Below are 17,179 nucleotides of genomic sequence, written 5' to 3'. Positions count from 1 at the left end.
TATTCTTCTTTTATTCTTTATTCAGATTGGATGACTGCAGTTTGTCAGAGATCAGCTGTTCTTCTCTGGTCTCAGCTCTGAAGTCCAACCCCTCCCATCTCAGAGAGCTGGACCTGAGTGGGAACAAGCTGCAGGATTCAGGAGTGAAGCTGCTGCGTGATCTTCAGGAGAATCCAAACTATCGACTGGAGTCTCTGAGGTCAGTCTCTCAGTGTTCTTTAGTAAACCCTCCACATATTTGAATTCATTTATTTAATAGGGACAATGTGATTGAACATAGTTTCAATACAAAGAAACTGATGAGCTGCATAAAGAGTTTATAGCTGTTGTTAATTTCCAGCTCGTGTCTCTAGTTGGTCCTTTGTGTAAACAAACACAATAAACTCCAAAACACTTGATGAGGATCCATTAAAATACATGAACCACAATATGACAATACAAATGCTTTAAAGCAGAGAACATTACAGATTGAAGATACAATCTAAAAGTGGGCACAGCTCTCATGTCACTGTTTTTTTAAGAAGATTTGAAGTGTGAGATGAATGTGATTTCAGGTGTTTAATGTGATTTCAGGTGTTTATTGTGATTTCAGGTGTTTAATGTGATTTCAGGTGTTTAACGTGATTTCAGGTGTTTAACGTGATTTCAGGTGTTTAACGTGATTTCAGGTGTTTAACGTGATTTCAGGTGTTTAACGTGATTTCAGGTGTTTAACGTGATTTCAGGTGTTTAATGTGATTTCAGGTGTTTAACGTGATTTCAGGTGTTTAACGTGATTTCAGGTGTTTAATGTGATTTCAGGTGTTTACAGCCTTTGATGGAGAAAGCTGAATGTTTAAATATCGATCTACGTTGGTGAATGTTACAGTTTCTATTCACTGAGCTTCTTGTTTCTCTGTTTCCGTCCTGTCTTTGAACACATCTGGAGAGAGGTTCAGGGGACAGATTGTTGATACACATCAGCTCATATTTTCAGATTCTTGTTTGTTGTTGGAGAAATCCTTTTGTGGGTGGACACTATGAAGAGAGTTCAACATACTCAGGGTTTGTTTTCTGTGATCTGGCTTCACTAACCCTGACAGAAGAGATGGTGCTGAACAGTCACATGAAGCTGCTTATCAACCTGAGAAGTAAACCCAGAGTTTCAGAGAGCACGCTCACATAAAAGGGGCGGAGCTATCTTCATTTAACCTATCACAATCATCACAGAGTCTGCAGTCAGCAGATCATCATATCTAACAAACTGTGAACAAACTATATGAATAATATGAAGAAGTTGAAGACAAACAGGCTCAAAGACTAAAGTTACACAGCTGCAGGAACAAATGCAGGAAGGACAACTGACAGAAACAAAGAAACATCAGAGAGGATTCATGTCCAAACTACGACTTCTTCTATTTCCTTCCCATCGTTAGTTCACCTCAGAACTGAGCAGAAGAACTCCTGTTTCTTTTCTGAACTGAATGTGTTGCTCTGACTCTTTCATGTGGAGACGAGAACAGTTTGAGAAGTTCAGCTGCAGCTCTGAGCATCACAAACAGAGCGGCATGGAGACACTAAACATTCATATGAAGAAATCATTCAAAGGCAGAAGAAGCTCTTCATCATTGAACATCTTCAAATAACTTTTGCATGTTTGTCTCTTTTTCAAACAGCTTCGTTATTTGATCAAACATGTCCCATAACTCAGTGTCAAATCTCACACTCAGACACCAATATGAAACCATTCAGTGTTACAGTACAAAGGTGGAGTGGGGGGCGGAGCTTAGTTACAGCGCTGTGGGGGAATCTGATGACTCACAGCTGATGAAGGGAGTCAGAGTAGAAAATGATTTCTATCATCTCTCTTCTTCTCTCATTAGCTGGAGATGATCTCTGTCATCATGTGAGTGATCAGGACTCTGGTGGAGCAGAGAGGAGCAGCTGATGATCCACAGAGGAGGAACCTCCACCATCTTGTGTGTGGAGAAGCTCTGCAAGCTGAGGAGAGCTTCATCCATCAGGGACTGACAGAGGAATCAGCTCACAGTTCATTTCAGTGATATTTCTAATGAATCTGTTCTCCACACATTACATGTTGGAGAAAACTAGACATCTGCCACTCTTTTGTTATGCTTTGTTCCTGTAATTTAGTTTCTAATAGTTATTTGCCTGGTTAAGTTTCATTGATTAAGTCAATGTTTCTTTGTTAAATAAAGTCTGTTATAATTTAAATAGCAGTCGTTTGAGATTACTGGTGTATTTGCATTGTAACATAGGCTGTGTGCAACGGCTTTGTGTTCAGATTTCACGCCCAGGTTGTTAATTGGTAAAAACATTAGTATTTAGTTAATGATTTTTGACCCCTCACTGATTTGGTAATATTTCGTTGTGTCCTGATTTCATGGTGTTGCCCCTAGGTTTATTGAACACAGATTACTAATAATTGTTGATTTATATTAATACTTTAATTCGTATTAGTTTGAGTTAATTATGAACATTAATTTCATGACCAAATTTTACTCAATAAAACCAGCCATAATTGCTGATCGTGTTGTCGCTTCCTTAAAACCCCAACACGATGGTGCCCCGTGTGAGGCCTTCTACACCAACATTATGGTGCCCTGTGTGAGGCAGTTTACACCAACATTATGGTGCCCTGTGTGAGGCCTTCTACACCAACATTATGGTGCCCTGTGTGAGGCAGTTTACACCAACACGATGGTGCCCCGTGTGAGGCCTTCTACACCAACATTATGGTGCCCCGTGTGAGGCCATCTACACCAACATTATGGTGCCCCATGTGAGGCAGTTTACACCAACATTATGGTGCCCCGTGTGAGGCCTTCTACACCAACATTATGGTGCCCCCTGTGTGAGGTACTTAATAAACTAGCCTTGTTGCATTGTTATATACACCTTTTTGATGCATATTGTTTAGCTCTTTGATTGTTAATTCTGATGCATATTGTTTCCTATACTTTTGTATTGTTATCTGTGATTTTCTTCTGCTATCCTGCTTTGCTGCTGTAACACTGTGAATATCTCTGATTGTGAGATAAATAAAGGATTATTATTATAAAGGAAAATTCTCTCTTCTTTGGAGACAACATTTACGTCTTTTAAACAAAGCAGACAACTAACCCACAACTTGATAATTTTGTGTTAGTTGTGTGTTGTAAAATACAGGTCATTAATTATTAATAATGTTAGTATTTAATTAAAGACGTATTTAGAGATTTTTATATCCTAAAAGGCATTGATTTATGGATAAGAATTACTACTCCTGTGACGAGTCACAAGAAGGGCCATCTTATGCACACAACCTCATCTGAGAGTAAATGTGTTGGAGAAATAGGATCTTTCCATAAAGACATAATGATAATAGGAGTACTACTCATAACCCAGCCTCAATAATATTACAGTTACATATTACATAAACAGTTCTCTGACCAATGATAACCTGTGTGCCAACAAAACATGATAATTAAAGAAAAAAAACCCATCCCCTCTCTAGAACAGAGATGGATCTCTCCAGAGTCCCTGTACAAGAAACACAAAACCTGACTCTGTAATATGATCTTATCCAATAAAGCCAGTCTGAGCTATTATAATGTGGATCCAGACGGGCTGTCTAACTGGACTCACTCAGGTCCATATTCTGTTCAGACTGAGACCGTCCTGACTCGATCTCTTGGATGAAGGCCTCAACATCTGCTGGGGTCAGAAACCTGAACGGTTTACCCTTGTGGTAGATTCTCATCTTTGTTGGGGACTGTAATCCAAACTTGATATCTAGATTGTGCAGTCGGGCTCTGACCCCGTCGAGCTTTCTCCTCTGCTGCTGGATCTCTGCTGAAAGATCTGGAAATAAAGATCCATCACACCAAGCACTTCTGACTTTGGTGATTTCTTCACACGAGCAGCCTTCATCACCCGGTCTCTGTCGTTCAAACAGCTGAACTTCACGAGGATCACCCAGGGAGCAGGTTTTCAGCTGGAACTGTTGTTAGCATTAGAAGTGGTAACTTTTGGAAGTCTGAAGGCTTGGTCTATGGATGGTGGTAATGTGTACTTATATCACGTCACTGAGACTTTTTATGAAATCAAATGAATGGCTTTACTTATATATAACTTGTAGAAGCTTAGTCCAATACAAAGCTTGTGTTGTTAGTTTAACTCCCAGGAGTGACCTGGATGACGCGCTGTTTCCTGGTGTGTTGCGTCAAATAACTTTTCTTCAGACGTGTCTTTCTTCGTTTCAACGTTACATTTATTACTAAGCCCCATGTGCAAAGAAAACACTGTCCAAACAGGTTTATTACCGATCATCAATATAATCATACAGCTTCCACACAGCAGGTCCTGACTTACTGCATGCCGCTTCAGCGGTCAAAAACCATAAGCCCTTCCGGGGTCAAACAACAACATCCTGTCTGATGACAAACGTCATACTCATATAGGCTGTGTTAAGCCACCCAACAGTGACACCTAGTGACATGAAAACCACAGTTCATCCTAAACACAAAAAATGGCTCTTACATAACTTAAATATATTTCTTCTCACATCCACATCATATGCAAGGCTCCTTTTATGTATTTGACAACAGCGCCCTCGTGTGGTGGTAGTTACAGAGATCTGGAATTGTCAGCTCCTCCCCTTTGCTGGCTGACGAGCTCAAACAGATTGTCATTATAGCGTCACTTCAGCAGAGCCCGCCCCCTCCTGTCTGACAGGGAGAGTCTCCTGCTCTGAGCTGCATGTGTGAACAGTCAGGTCAGGAGAACATGCGGAGCAGTCCTCCTGAAATGATGTCCATCTTTTCAGAGGAGCAGATGTGAAACCTGCTATAAAGAAGTAGTAAATGTGTGGCGCACAGCGAGGGCGGAGTGGAACGAGCGACACGGGGAGAAGTGTATCCAGAGCAGCTTGGGTTTATAACACAGGCAGAGTCCATGTGATGTGCTGATAAACACTTCAGTGAAAGTAAAGGAGTAAACACACAGGGGGCCTGGCTTCACACAGAGAACAAACTGACAGCAGTTTGTCTGAAGTAATAGCACATGTTTTATTTGTTAACAGGAAGGAAAAGCTTCTTCTTCTGCTCTTCTGTCAGATTAAACCGGCAGCACAGCTCTACATATGTTCAGATGGTTTTATACATGTCATCATGAGATCATGTTCAACAAACAGCTGCACATGAAGAACAAGCTGCAGTCTGTCTTTATTCTGAGTCCTTCAGTCAACAACAAGTCGTCACCTTGAACCCGCTGAGACAGTTTCCTTTAAGTCAAAGAAAACACTTAGGCCCCGTTTCCACGGAGACGCCGTGACAGTAAGACGACACAGTTGAGTAGCGGATTGGCCTTTCGTTCACACGGCGTCGGTGTTTCACGGGAAAACGCAAGCTTTTGAATTCGACCTCCCCTTACATTTGGACATGCGCAGTAGCCGAGAACAAACATAAATAAAAACAGGGGCGGCGGATTCACTTGTGCTATGTGCTTCAGCAGGTGTTCTCGTTGTATCGTCTCTTAAAACAGAACCTTGATATGATACATCGTGTATATCGCCGCCGAAAGAGCATCGAACACTTGCAGCTAATTGTTCAACCTTTACGCAAGCACAGGGCGACCACACGCAGCATTTAGGTAAGACTTGGGAGAGCTAGCCGCTAAAGAGGATCGTGTGGAGGAAGTGGTTGTGCTGGTGAGCCTGCGTTGCTGGCCGTGCGTTAGAACTACATCGTTTTCACTCAGAGACCTGCCGTGTAGACGGTCTGTACCTCGAATCCAGAGTGGGGTCGTTTCGATGCATTTCTGTCACAGCGTTTCCGTGTAAACGAGGCCTCAGTCAGCTTTTATTCACCACAGATTCTTTACTAAATGTTCACATGGTTAGAGTTCAAACATTTAACCTGAAGACATCAAACTCAGAGAGGTCAGAAACATATCTGTGAGACACACACACACACACACACACACACACACACACACACACACACACACACACACACACACACACACACACACACACTCTGATTTTCTGTAGCTGGAGGAGGGAGGCGCAACATGTGATCCAGTCTCATGAGAAACAGGTAAGGCACCTGAGGAGGCGGGAAGCTGAAGGTAAAAGTATTCAGTCAGTCAGATTTTGTAATGAACAGGAAGTGAAGAGAGAAGCAGGGTGAGTGTTTATCAGAGTTTTTATCGTACATCACACTGTAAAGATTACTGCCTCATGTTTACTTCATCATCCTTTTGAACTATTATCTTATTTAGTCTTCTACATATTGGTCATTAATTACTTGTTTATATTTTTAGCTAATTGTTAATATTTAATGTTTTTATTGTACAGAGAGAGCTCAGTCTACTGAAGTTAAATTCCTTATGGGTGAAACAAACTGGGACAATAAAAATGATTCTGATCTTCTGTACTCTCAGTTTCCTCCTGTGAACTGAACACAGAGTTTATAATCAAGTCACAGCTTACATTCATATGAGCTGTGTGTGTGTGTGTGTGTGTGTGTGTGTGTGTGTGTTTGTGAGTGTGTGTATGTGTGTGTGAATATGTGCGTGCGTGTGTTATTGTTAGTGTGTGTTAGTGTGTGTGTATTTAGGTGTGTGTGAGTAGGTGTGTGTAGTTAGATCAAACTGGTTTCTCCTGTTCCTCTTGTGTTGATCTCTCAGTGAGTGTTTCTGTGTTTCCTCTCAGACTGACTCAGATCAGATCATGGATGTGTGTTTAGAGGACGAGGAGGACGAAGCAGAGTCTGCTGCACCCAGCTGTCTGTCTCTGAAGAGTGATCTGTCCAAAGACGAACCTATGAACTTCAGTAAAGAATCCGGAGCCTCAGACACAAAGTAAGAAAACTCAACAATTCATTTTCACTTCAGATTTAATTTCTACTCAAATCAATCTGTGAGTTTAAACTTTCTGATTTAAAGAGAAATAATTTTTTAAATCCTCATTATTCCTGTCATCCATATTTCCTGTTGGTCAAATGTCATCATGAGATCAAACTGTTTGTTTTTGCTGTGGTATCTAAAGAGGGATTCATGTGATGGAAATATAATACAAGTTTGTTATTGCAGATTTGAGAGGAGCAGACAGAGAGCAGAGTCTCCTCCCAGCTGTCAGTCTCTGAAGAGTGATTGGTCCAATGATCATCCTATAATAACCTTCAGTAAAGAATCTGGAGCCTCAGACTCAAAGTAAGTCTTCTTACTAACTCCTTGTCTCCTTGTCTCCTTGTAGGCTCAGTCACCTTGTAAAGCTGTAATCTAAGAGGACTCTTCAGCCCCGTTTCCACACAGCAGTCCGGTACAGATCAGTACAGTTTGGTTTGATTAAGCCCGCTATGGAAATAGCGTCATAAGATGCAGCTAACTGCTAACAGCTAACCGCTAACTAATAAATTCAACTAAGGAGATAAACGCTACACAAACAAAACCAACGCTGGAGACATCCAGCAGTTCATCTCCTCTGTCACTGTCATGTGACTGTTTATTACAAGAACTCAATCCAGCTTTGTTTCAGAGAAGGCTGTGTGCAGCGAGGACAAATACAGACGTAAACAATCAGCTGTGTTACAGTCAACACGGCGGAGATTTGTTTGCCGATGTAACACGGGAAGTGACAATTCTTTCAACCAATCAGCAGACTGCAGTGTTTAGCTCCACCTTTTTGGGTCGGCTCGACATTCTTGGCACCTCAACAGAAGGGTCCCAAAAAGTGGGACGGTACAGATCGGTTATTTGGGAATCTTTCCCGGGATTAGTCTGTGGAAACGCCACAAAATGTACGCCGTACCGAGACCAACCGCTCGGTGGAAACGGGGCTTTATAAACCTTTGAACCTGCCCGTTATCCTCCTACTTCTCATTAGTACGTTTATTAGCAGCAGAAGATGGCGCTCAGCACGGCCCCTGTTTCAGTTTGTTCTTGTCTCTGTTTAGTCTTTTCAGCATCATCTGATATGATCCTGTGAGCTCATACGTAAGAAGGTGTTTGAGAAAGCAGAGAGCCAAAGGAAAAGTCTGTGTGACAGCTAAAGTGTAGAGAAGATGATAAAGTGAGTCTTTACTCAGGTGGGGGTAAGATGTTTATGCCGGCTTTTCCCGCATTGACCAGCTGGATGTCACTTGACCGCTGGATCTGCCTTGGTTCAATCCCGCTGAGCAACACAGACACTACCTTCGTGACGTCATCCAAAATCCAAGTCAGCCTGTTGAACGCTCTTTCAATTGCAAACAAATCTCATTCATGACACAATCTTTTCACAAGAGGAAATCTGGATATCACGTGTCTTTTGGAGAGAGAGGAAGAGTTCATTCATTTTAATGTTCTGGACGACTGCAAGCGCAAAGTAGGTATTAGTGAGAGGCCAATGAACATCCAGTATTTTCAAGTAATAGCAGATAAATATGAATATAACAAAAGGAAAAAGTGGCTTATAAGAAAACCTGGGTATTAAACACGGTCCTCTGTGGCACTGCTGTGCAGTGTGTGTGCCACTCGTGCCATCGTGGCGCACCAGAAGCTGGTCAGCCCTGTGTCTGATCGGACCTGTGTCTCCTCCTATCTGCAGCCTGCAGTGCGTAACACTGGGGCTCTTGGATGAGCACGTTCTTTTCAAAGGTGTTAAATTCAGACACGTCACAACCACAGCAGTCTTTACCTGGTTTGGTAAATCACACTGTGTGTACTAACTTAACTTCTTTACATTTTCTCCTCCCAGTATTTTGCATGCTGAGGCAGACACGCCTCGTTTTGCATATTCATTAAGGCAAACGTACTAAATGAACAGCACGTGTTGTTTAGCTCATATGAAAGATGCAGTCCTCACTGCACGCTGTTAGAACATCAGATAGCACATTTAGATTTGATTTAGTAAATCAGGCCCTCAGTTTCCTCCTGTGAACTGAACACAGACAATTTATAATGAAGTCACAGCTGACATTCATATGAGCTGTCTGTGTGTGTGTGTGTGTGTGTGTGTGGGTGTGTTTAGGTGTGTGTGTGTGTAGTTAGATCAAACTGGTTTCTCCTGTTCCTCTTGTGTTGATCTCTCAGTGAGTGTTTCTGTGTTTCCTCTCAGACTGACTTCAGATCAGATCATGGATGTGAGTTTAGAGGACGAGGAGGACGGAGCAGAGTCTCCTGTACCCAGCTGTCTGTCTCTGAAGAGTGATCTGTCCAAAGATGATCCTCTACTCTTCAGTAAAGAATCTGGAGCCTCAGACTCAAAGTAAGTCTTCTTACTAACTCCTTGTCTCCTTGTTTCCTTGTTTCCGTGTTTCCTTGTAGGCTCAGTCACCTTGTAACAGTCAACACGGCGGAGTTTTGTTTGCCGATGTAACACAGGAAGTGACAATTCTTTCAACCAATCAGCGGACTGCAGTGTTTAGATCCACCTTTTTGGGTTGGCTCGACATTCTTGGCACCCCAACGGAAGGGTCCCAAAAAGTGGGACGGTACGGATCGGTTATTTGGGAATCTTTCCCGGGATTAGTCTATGGAAACGCCGCAAAATGCACGCCGTACCGAGACCAACCGCTCGGTGGAAACGGGGCTTTATAAACCTTTGAACCTGCCCGTTATCCTCCTACTTCTCATTAGTACGTTTATCAGCAGCAGAAGATGGCGCTCAGCACGGCCCCTGTTTCAGTTTGTTCTTGTCTCTGTTTAGTCTTTTCAGCATCATCTGATATGATCCTGTGAGCTCATACGTAAGAAGGTGTTTGAGAAAGCAGAGAGCCAAAGGAAAAGTCTGAGTGACAGGTAAAGTGTAGATGATGAAGTGAGTCCCCCAAAGTCCAGTTCCTTAGACTTGAGTGAGCGCTCTGATCCGTGGTCTTGGCCCGGCACGGATGGAAGAGGTGATCTGAGGCATGGTACGGTTTCTCATGCACGAGCAGAAGCACGGGAACTCAACGTGAACATGAAGTATAATCCTGGAGTGTTATATCTGTTTCTGACTAGATGACTTGTAAAGGCAAAAGAACAGTTCATAATGATCAATACAGTTAAACATGTTAAAACTAGGGATGCTCGATATTGGCTTTTCTACCGATATTCAGATATTGTCCAACTCTTAATTTCTGATACCGATATCACCGATACCGATATATGCAGGCTTTTTACATCAAAACTGTGAGGTAACAACAACATAAAATATCTCCTATGGAATTAACACATTATGCCTAATTTTATTGTGATGCCCCACTGGATGCATATGTGAATGAAACATGGCTTTCCAAATGAACACACTGAGAAAAATAAGAGAACAACTTAAATTATGGAAAAAAGTGCCATATTTATTTAGTGTTAGAGAGAAACCTCAACAACAAACAGCCTCAAACAACACCACAGACAATATAAAAAAAGGAAGAGGCATATCTTCAGTCCATTAGTTGTAAACAAACATAGTCAATGAATGACTGGCCATAACTTGTCAAATAATAAACTCAAACTGGGCTCAATCTCTTTTGAGAGTAACACAATCCTCTCTCCTGATGCCTCCAGTACTCCAAAGGGCATCGAGAGGATGTCTTCTCCTAGGTATGCATGCACCTAAAGAAAGAATAAAAAAGAGAGACAGGGAATAAATATATAATAGAATTCCTCCATTTCTTTAATAGAATTTCTATTATTTATTTTTCTTTGAAGCACTGACTGCCAAATGGTTATTGTATTCATTGCATGTAATGTATATTTTTAATGTGACGCACTCAGCACAGCAGATTAAATTTAGTTTGGTGATTAAGTTAATCAATTATTCACCTGCGCTGTCTCGCTTGTAGGTGCTTGAGCTGCAACTTCATTCTCTGCAGGGATTTCTTGCTACATGTCCCGCAGGTTCGAGCCTTCTTAGGTGGGCAGTCCTGGTCCTCCCGGCCTGGGTCATGTGCACTTCCACCTGCAGTCTCTCCATTGCTGCCACATTGTTTTTTCTCAGTTGACTCTTTAAGCGACAACTGTGTGGTTTTCTTCGGTTTCGGCTGTTGCTTCTTTTCATCACTTTGCTGCGCCAATGTAGCAACTCCGCGTGATTCAGTAATTAAGTAATAACATGGGTTATTAAATGTATTAAAGGAAGACACCTTGTTTCCTCCTCGCATAACCGACGCTTTGCAGTCATTGCAAATTCATTATCCGTAGTTGACACTTGGAAATAGTTCCAAACCACGGACACCTCATTCACCGGGTGAGCTAACTTGTTAGCCACGAGTCCAGCGTGTTGTATATTGCAGCGTCCGTACGGACGTTAAAGGACGATGAGAGCGTTCAAATAACAACTTTTAATAACCCGGTCACTGTCGGCCGTGACCACGACGTTTACAGCGGAGAACAAAACCATAACTTGCCCTAACTATCCAACTGTCTCCCCCAGCGTTCTCTCATACAGCCACTCAACACGTTCTCGCTGGTGCATTCACTGACTCTCCACATAATCGGAATTATGAACACATTATCAACCACTGACTTTACAACATGAACAATATGTTCATGTACACATGAGGACGAAATTATTAGCCCCCCAATGAAAATTTCACTTTTATTTAAGTATTTCCCAAATGCTATTAAATAGAGCAAAGAATTTTTAACACAGCCTTTTTAAACATCCTAGTGTTATTTTGGATGCTTACATTATTTTACTTTGCACAGAGAAATGAAATTATATCACAAAAACCAAAAACTACCTGGGTCAAAATTATTAGCCCCCTTAAGAACTGACCTGTTAAATGAGCCATAGAACAAAACACTGTTGAGCAATGATGTGCATTACCTTTGTACTGCTCAAAGCTTGTAAAATCAAGTTAAAATTGAGTATTATCTACCAATTTACAAACGGTATAAAAAGGTCAGTTGGGATTGAGCTGTCACTTGAGAAAGCATCATGGCAAAAACAAAAGACATCAGTTTGGACCTGAGAAAAAGAATTGTTGATGCACACAAAGCAGGAGAAGGATATTGAAAGTTATCACAGCGATTCCAAGTGTCAAGAACTGGAGTGAGAGGTATCCTCAAGAAATTCAAAGAGAGCAACACAGTACAGAACAAGCCTGGCAGAGGTAGGAAGCAAAAGATGTCAAAGACTCTGGAGAGGAAACTAGTGAGAGATGTGTCTAAAGACCCCAGAACAACTGCCAAGACACTAGTGAACGACTTAGCCAGGTCAGGAATTGTAGTCTCAAAGACGACAGTCACTAGAGCTCTGCACAGGAATGGACTGCGAGGTTGCAGACCAAGAAAAACTCCACTTCTGCAGAAGAGACACCTTCAAGCCAGACTGAAGTATGCTAAGGACAACCTGGAGAGAGATTATGCATACTGGAAGCATGTCCTTTGGTCAGATGAGACAAAACTAGAGCTCTTTGGCCATAGAGACATTGCCTATGTTTGGAGAAAGAAGGGAGAGGCGTATAACCCAAAGAACACCGTCCCCACAGTGAAACACGGTGGTGGGAGTATCATACTGTGGGGATGTTTCAGTGCGTCTGGAACTGGGAATCTCGTCAAAGTGGAAGGAATCATGAAGAAAGAAGGATATGTGAAGATTTTGAAAGAAAACCTCAAGCAGTCAGCAGCAAAACTGGGTCTGGGTCGTCGTCTGTTGTCTTCCAACACTTGGAATCGCTGTGATAACTTTGAATATCCTTCTCCTGCTTTGTGTGCATCAACAATTCTTTTTCTCAGGTCCAAACTGATGTCTTTTGTTTTTGCCATGATGCTTTCTCAAGTGACAGCTCAATCCCAACTGACCTTTTTATACCGTTTGTAAATTGGTAGACAATACTCAATTTTAACTTGATTTTACAAGCTTTGAGCAGTACAAAGGTAATGCACATCATTGCTCAACAGTGTTTTGTTCTATGGCTCATTTAACAGGTCAGTTCTTAAGGGGGCTAATAATTTTGACCCAGGTAGTTTTTGGTTTTTGTGATATAATTTCATTTCTCTGTGCAAAGTAAAATAATGTAAGCATCCAAAATAACACTAGGATGTTTAAAAAGGCTGTGTTAAAAATTCTTTGCTCTATTTAATAGCATTTGGGAAATACTTAAATAAAAGTGAAATTTTCATGGGGGGGCTAATAATTTCGTCCTCATGTGTATATATTGCAATATGTTGTTGTTTAACGTCATCAACGCGCGCCCATAAATGTCCCATGCTGCGTTCATGCAGACTCGGAAATTCCAATATCGGTTGTAAAAATCCGATACCGATATTTCCAAATATTACATTTTTAAGTCAATATCGGCTGATAATATTGGCCCTCCGATATTATCGGACATCCCTAGTTAAAACTTGATAAAAATTTCATGTGTTTTGATTAATTTGATATGTTGTGATAAAAAAGGTGTACTTTCCCTTTAAGATTGTATATGTGCGCGAGATATTCCGTTTTCTTACCTGTTTTTTATTGATTATTAATTAGTTACAACAAGTTAGTTAGTCAGGCACGTTCATATCATTGGAATCATAACTTTGAAACCGAGTAATAAAACAGACTTTTTTTCCTTTTTTACAACATTTCTAAAGTCAACGTTTGTTGAACTGTGGAGCCTGAGCTGGCTACAGAAACTATCTGTGGGACGTAACTTTTGCTAACAGCAGACATCAGAGTAAGCTAGTTCACATGCCTGTTCAAACCTCTACATGACTCAAAATAATCCTCAAAGTCCTTCAAGTAGCTGTCATGTTCTCCGTGTTGTTCTCCGATGTGCGGACGCAGACTTTACCTCACGTTAGTTCAGAGCCGGCCCAAGCCTTCATGGGGCACTAAGCAAGATTTGATTTTGGGGCCCTCTATTTCTGCCAATAATATTCATTGTTGATCATTCATACACCTATTATAATCTCCTTGTGGCTCTGGCAGTGTTGTTTACATTATCCTATTTTTAGCCTGGCATGTCTTTACATATGACATGTAATTTATAAAGACATGGTGGTGGCCCAGTTGAGAACTGCACATGGTGTTCAGTCTGACTGACTCAAATGAATCCAAACAGAAGAAAGAAGGCGTTACCTGCTCTCTGTGATCATCTGACTCTTTAGATTGTGTTTGATAAATCTTCATATTTTCTATCAGTCAACCATCAGTTTAGTTCTAAAGACATGTCTTCACAGGGGGATGAAGAGGACTCATGTTAGAGAGGAGCAGACGTCCTGTCCTCGGTATGGATCCAGACCAGGATCAGGACTGCAGACAGTCAGTCAGAGCAGCACTGAACAAAGTAAGACTGTACACCTTTGTGCTTCTGTGATCTCCTAAAACACGACTTTCATTGGTCAATGTCAAAATTCTAGAAATTAAAACTCTTTTTACTTCTTTTACAAAAACATCTGAAAACAATAATCAGATTGTATCATTCTCTCTTTCAGTAGATCAGCAGGAGGTTTTAGATCAACATAAGGACAGTCTGAGGACGAGATGTGAACGTGTGACTGAAGGAAGTGATGAAACAGGAAGTAGAACCCCCCTCAACAGGATCTACACTGAGCTCTTCATCACAGAGGGGCAGAAAGAAGAGGTGAACACCCAACATGAGGTGAGACAGATGGAGACAGACTCTAAAAAGAAGAAGACCGTCCATGAGACTCCAATCAAGTGCCAGGACATCTTTAAAGCCTTACCCGACCAACAGGAACCAAAGACACAACCTCAACCCGACCAACAGGAACCAAAGACAGGAGCTCAACCTGACCAACAGGAACCAAAGACAGGAGCTCAACCCGACCAACAGGAACCAAAGACAGGAGCTCAACCCGACCAACAGGAACCAAAGACAGGAGCTCAACCCGACCAACAGGAACCCATCAGAGTGGTTCTGACAAACGGCGTCGCTGGTGTTGGAAAAACCTTCTCAGTGCAGAAGTTCACTCTGGACTGGGCCGAGGGCTCAGAGAACCAAGACGTCAGTCTGCTGATCCTGCTTTCATTCAGGGAGCTGAACTTGATCAGAGATCAGCGCTACAGTCTTCTTGAGCTGCTCCGTGTTTTCCATCCAACATTACAGAAGCTGGCAGCAGAGACGCTCGCTGTCTGTAAACTGTTGTTCATCTTTGACGGCCTGGATGAAAGCAGACTGTCATTGGACTTCACAAACAGGAAGGTTGTGTCTGATGTCACACAGAAGTCATCGTTAAACACACTGTTCACAAACCTCATCAAGGGGAATCTGCTCCCCTCAGCTCTCATCTGGATCACTTCTCGACCTGCAGCAGCCAATCAGATCCCTCCTTCATGTGTTGACAGGGTAACAGAAGTACGAGGCTTCACGGACGCCCAGAAGGAGGAGTACTTCAGGAGGAGGTTCAGTGATGAAGATCTGTCCAGCAGAATCATCTCACACATCCAGACATCCAGGAGCCTCCACATCATGTGTCTGATCCCGGTCTTCTGCTGGATCACTGCCACAGTTCTGGAGCACATGATGAGCACAGAGCAGAGAGGAGAGCTGCCCAAGACCCTGACTGACATGTACTCACACTTCCTGCTGGTTCAGACACAGAGGAAGAAGAACAAGTATGGTGAGGGACATCAGATGAATCTACATGAGCTGACGGAGGCCGACAGGGAAGTTCTTCTGAAGCTGGGGAGGCTGGCGTTTGAACATCTGGAGGACGGAAACATCATGTTCTACCAAGAAGACCTGGAGCGGTGTGGTCTGGATGTCACAGAGGCCTCGGTGTACTCAGGAGTTTGTACTGAGATCTTCAAATCAGAGTGTGTGATCTTCCAGAAAACAGTCTACTGCTTTGTTCATCTGAGCGTTCAGGAGTTTCTGGCTGCAGTCTACATGTTCCACTGTTTCACCGACAGGAAGAGAAAAGTACTGGAGGCTTTTCTGGGAGAAAAACAGACCCTGGAAATGTTCCTAAAGAAATCAATGAGGAAATCCCTGAAAAGTCAGAACGGTCACCTGGACCTGTTTGTTCGCTTCCTTCATGGTCTTTCTCTGGAGTCAAACCAGAGACTCTTAGGAGGCCTGCTGGGTCAGACAGACAACCGTCCAGAAATGATCCAGAGAATCATCAACAACCTGAAGGAGATGAACAGTGAAGATATCTCTCCTGACAGAAGCATCAACATCTTCCACTGTCTGACGGAGATGAACGACCTCTCAGTCCATCAGGAGATCCAAAAGTTCCTGAAGTCAGAGAACAGATCAAAGGAGGAACTCTCTGAGATCCACTGCTCTGCTCTGGCCTACATGCTGCAGATGTCCGAGGAGGTTCTGGATGAGTTGGACCTGGAGAAGTACAACACATCAAACCAGGGACGACAGAGACTGATTCCAGCTGTGAGGAACTGCAGGAAGGCAAAGTAAGTCCAGATGTGATGAGTATTATAAATCAGTGTCATGTACTAATTTACTTATTTTAATATAAACTAAACATAATCCTCTCTGTTCATCAAAAACCGTTCCTCTGTTAATGTTCAGGAGAAACAGTCAGTGGTATTTTTTTTCAGACGTGATGTTTTTGAGGTTTTTGTCCTGAGTTCATAAAAGTCTTTGATAGTTTCTTGTGAACACATTCAGGAGAGAATTCCCAAAGAAGTGACTGAGATGTGTGATAGTGTTAATCCCTGAAAAGAGAGATATCAGATGCTGTGAGCGCCCCCTTCCAGCCTCTGCAGGCATTACTAATCAATCATGAGTATCATCTCTGAACATCTCAGCAGGTAGATCACAAATAAACTGTTCTTACAGGAGATCCTTCACCTCACTACATTTGATTCTTTGCTGACTTGTTAGATTTCTGGATCATTCTGCAGCAGTCTCTGTATTTTCACCTTTATAGAAATGAGCCAGACGAGAATGAGATGGTCCTACTCCAGAGTTTCTGTTCAATGAGTTTCAAATGGTTTTCTACTCCAGAGAGAGTCCTCTGAATAGATCACACTTCAGCTCACAGACTATAGATGAAGAATATTTGAGAGGAAGGAGGCTACACCAGTTCCAGGGAATAAGTCCAACTCAGTGGTATAATCATCATAATCCAAGTCACAGATCAGATGTAACAAAGGCTAATGTTCATCTTTAAAACTTACTACAGAATTAAAGATATGACTTAAACACAACCAAAGTAAATCAGTAGATAAATAAATGAACTCATTCACTGCTACTTATTGGACTTCAACAAAGGAAACTTCCATCTTAAGCTCACAGTCCAAACTATCAGGATG

The 17,179-nt window shown here is 42.1% G+C and overlaps 1 protein-coding gene across 1 annotated transcript in view; it reads left to right on the top strand.

The window, feature by feature from the left end:
• The window catches only part of LOC306832401 (uncharacterized protein), a 126,430-nt gene that overhangs the window by 76,973 nt on the left and 32,278 nt on the right, over positions 1-17,179 (top strand). Inside the window, exons 10-13 of the mRNA XM_079357052.1 lie at positions 26-199; positions 9,080-9,229; positions 14,116-14,222; positions 14,371-16,315. Of these exons, the coding sequence (XP_079213178.1) occupies positions 26-199; positions 9,080-9,229; positions 14,116-14,222; positions 14,371-16,315 (2,376 nt within the window). The remainder of the gene's footprint in view (positions 1-25; positions 200-9,079; positions 9,230-14,115; positions 14,223-14,370; positions 16,316-17,179) is intronic.

The sequence above is a fragment of the Symphodus melops genome (assembly GCF_947650265.1).
Source record: "Symphodus melops genome assembly, chromosome: 12".
Lineage (NCBI taxonomy): Eukaryota > Metazoa > Chordata > Actinopteri > Labriformes > Labridae > Symphodus > Symphodus melops.
The sequence above is the reverse complement of the archived record's forward strand: the minus strand, read 5'-3'. Positions and strand labels throughout refer to the sequence as shown.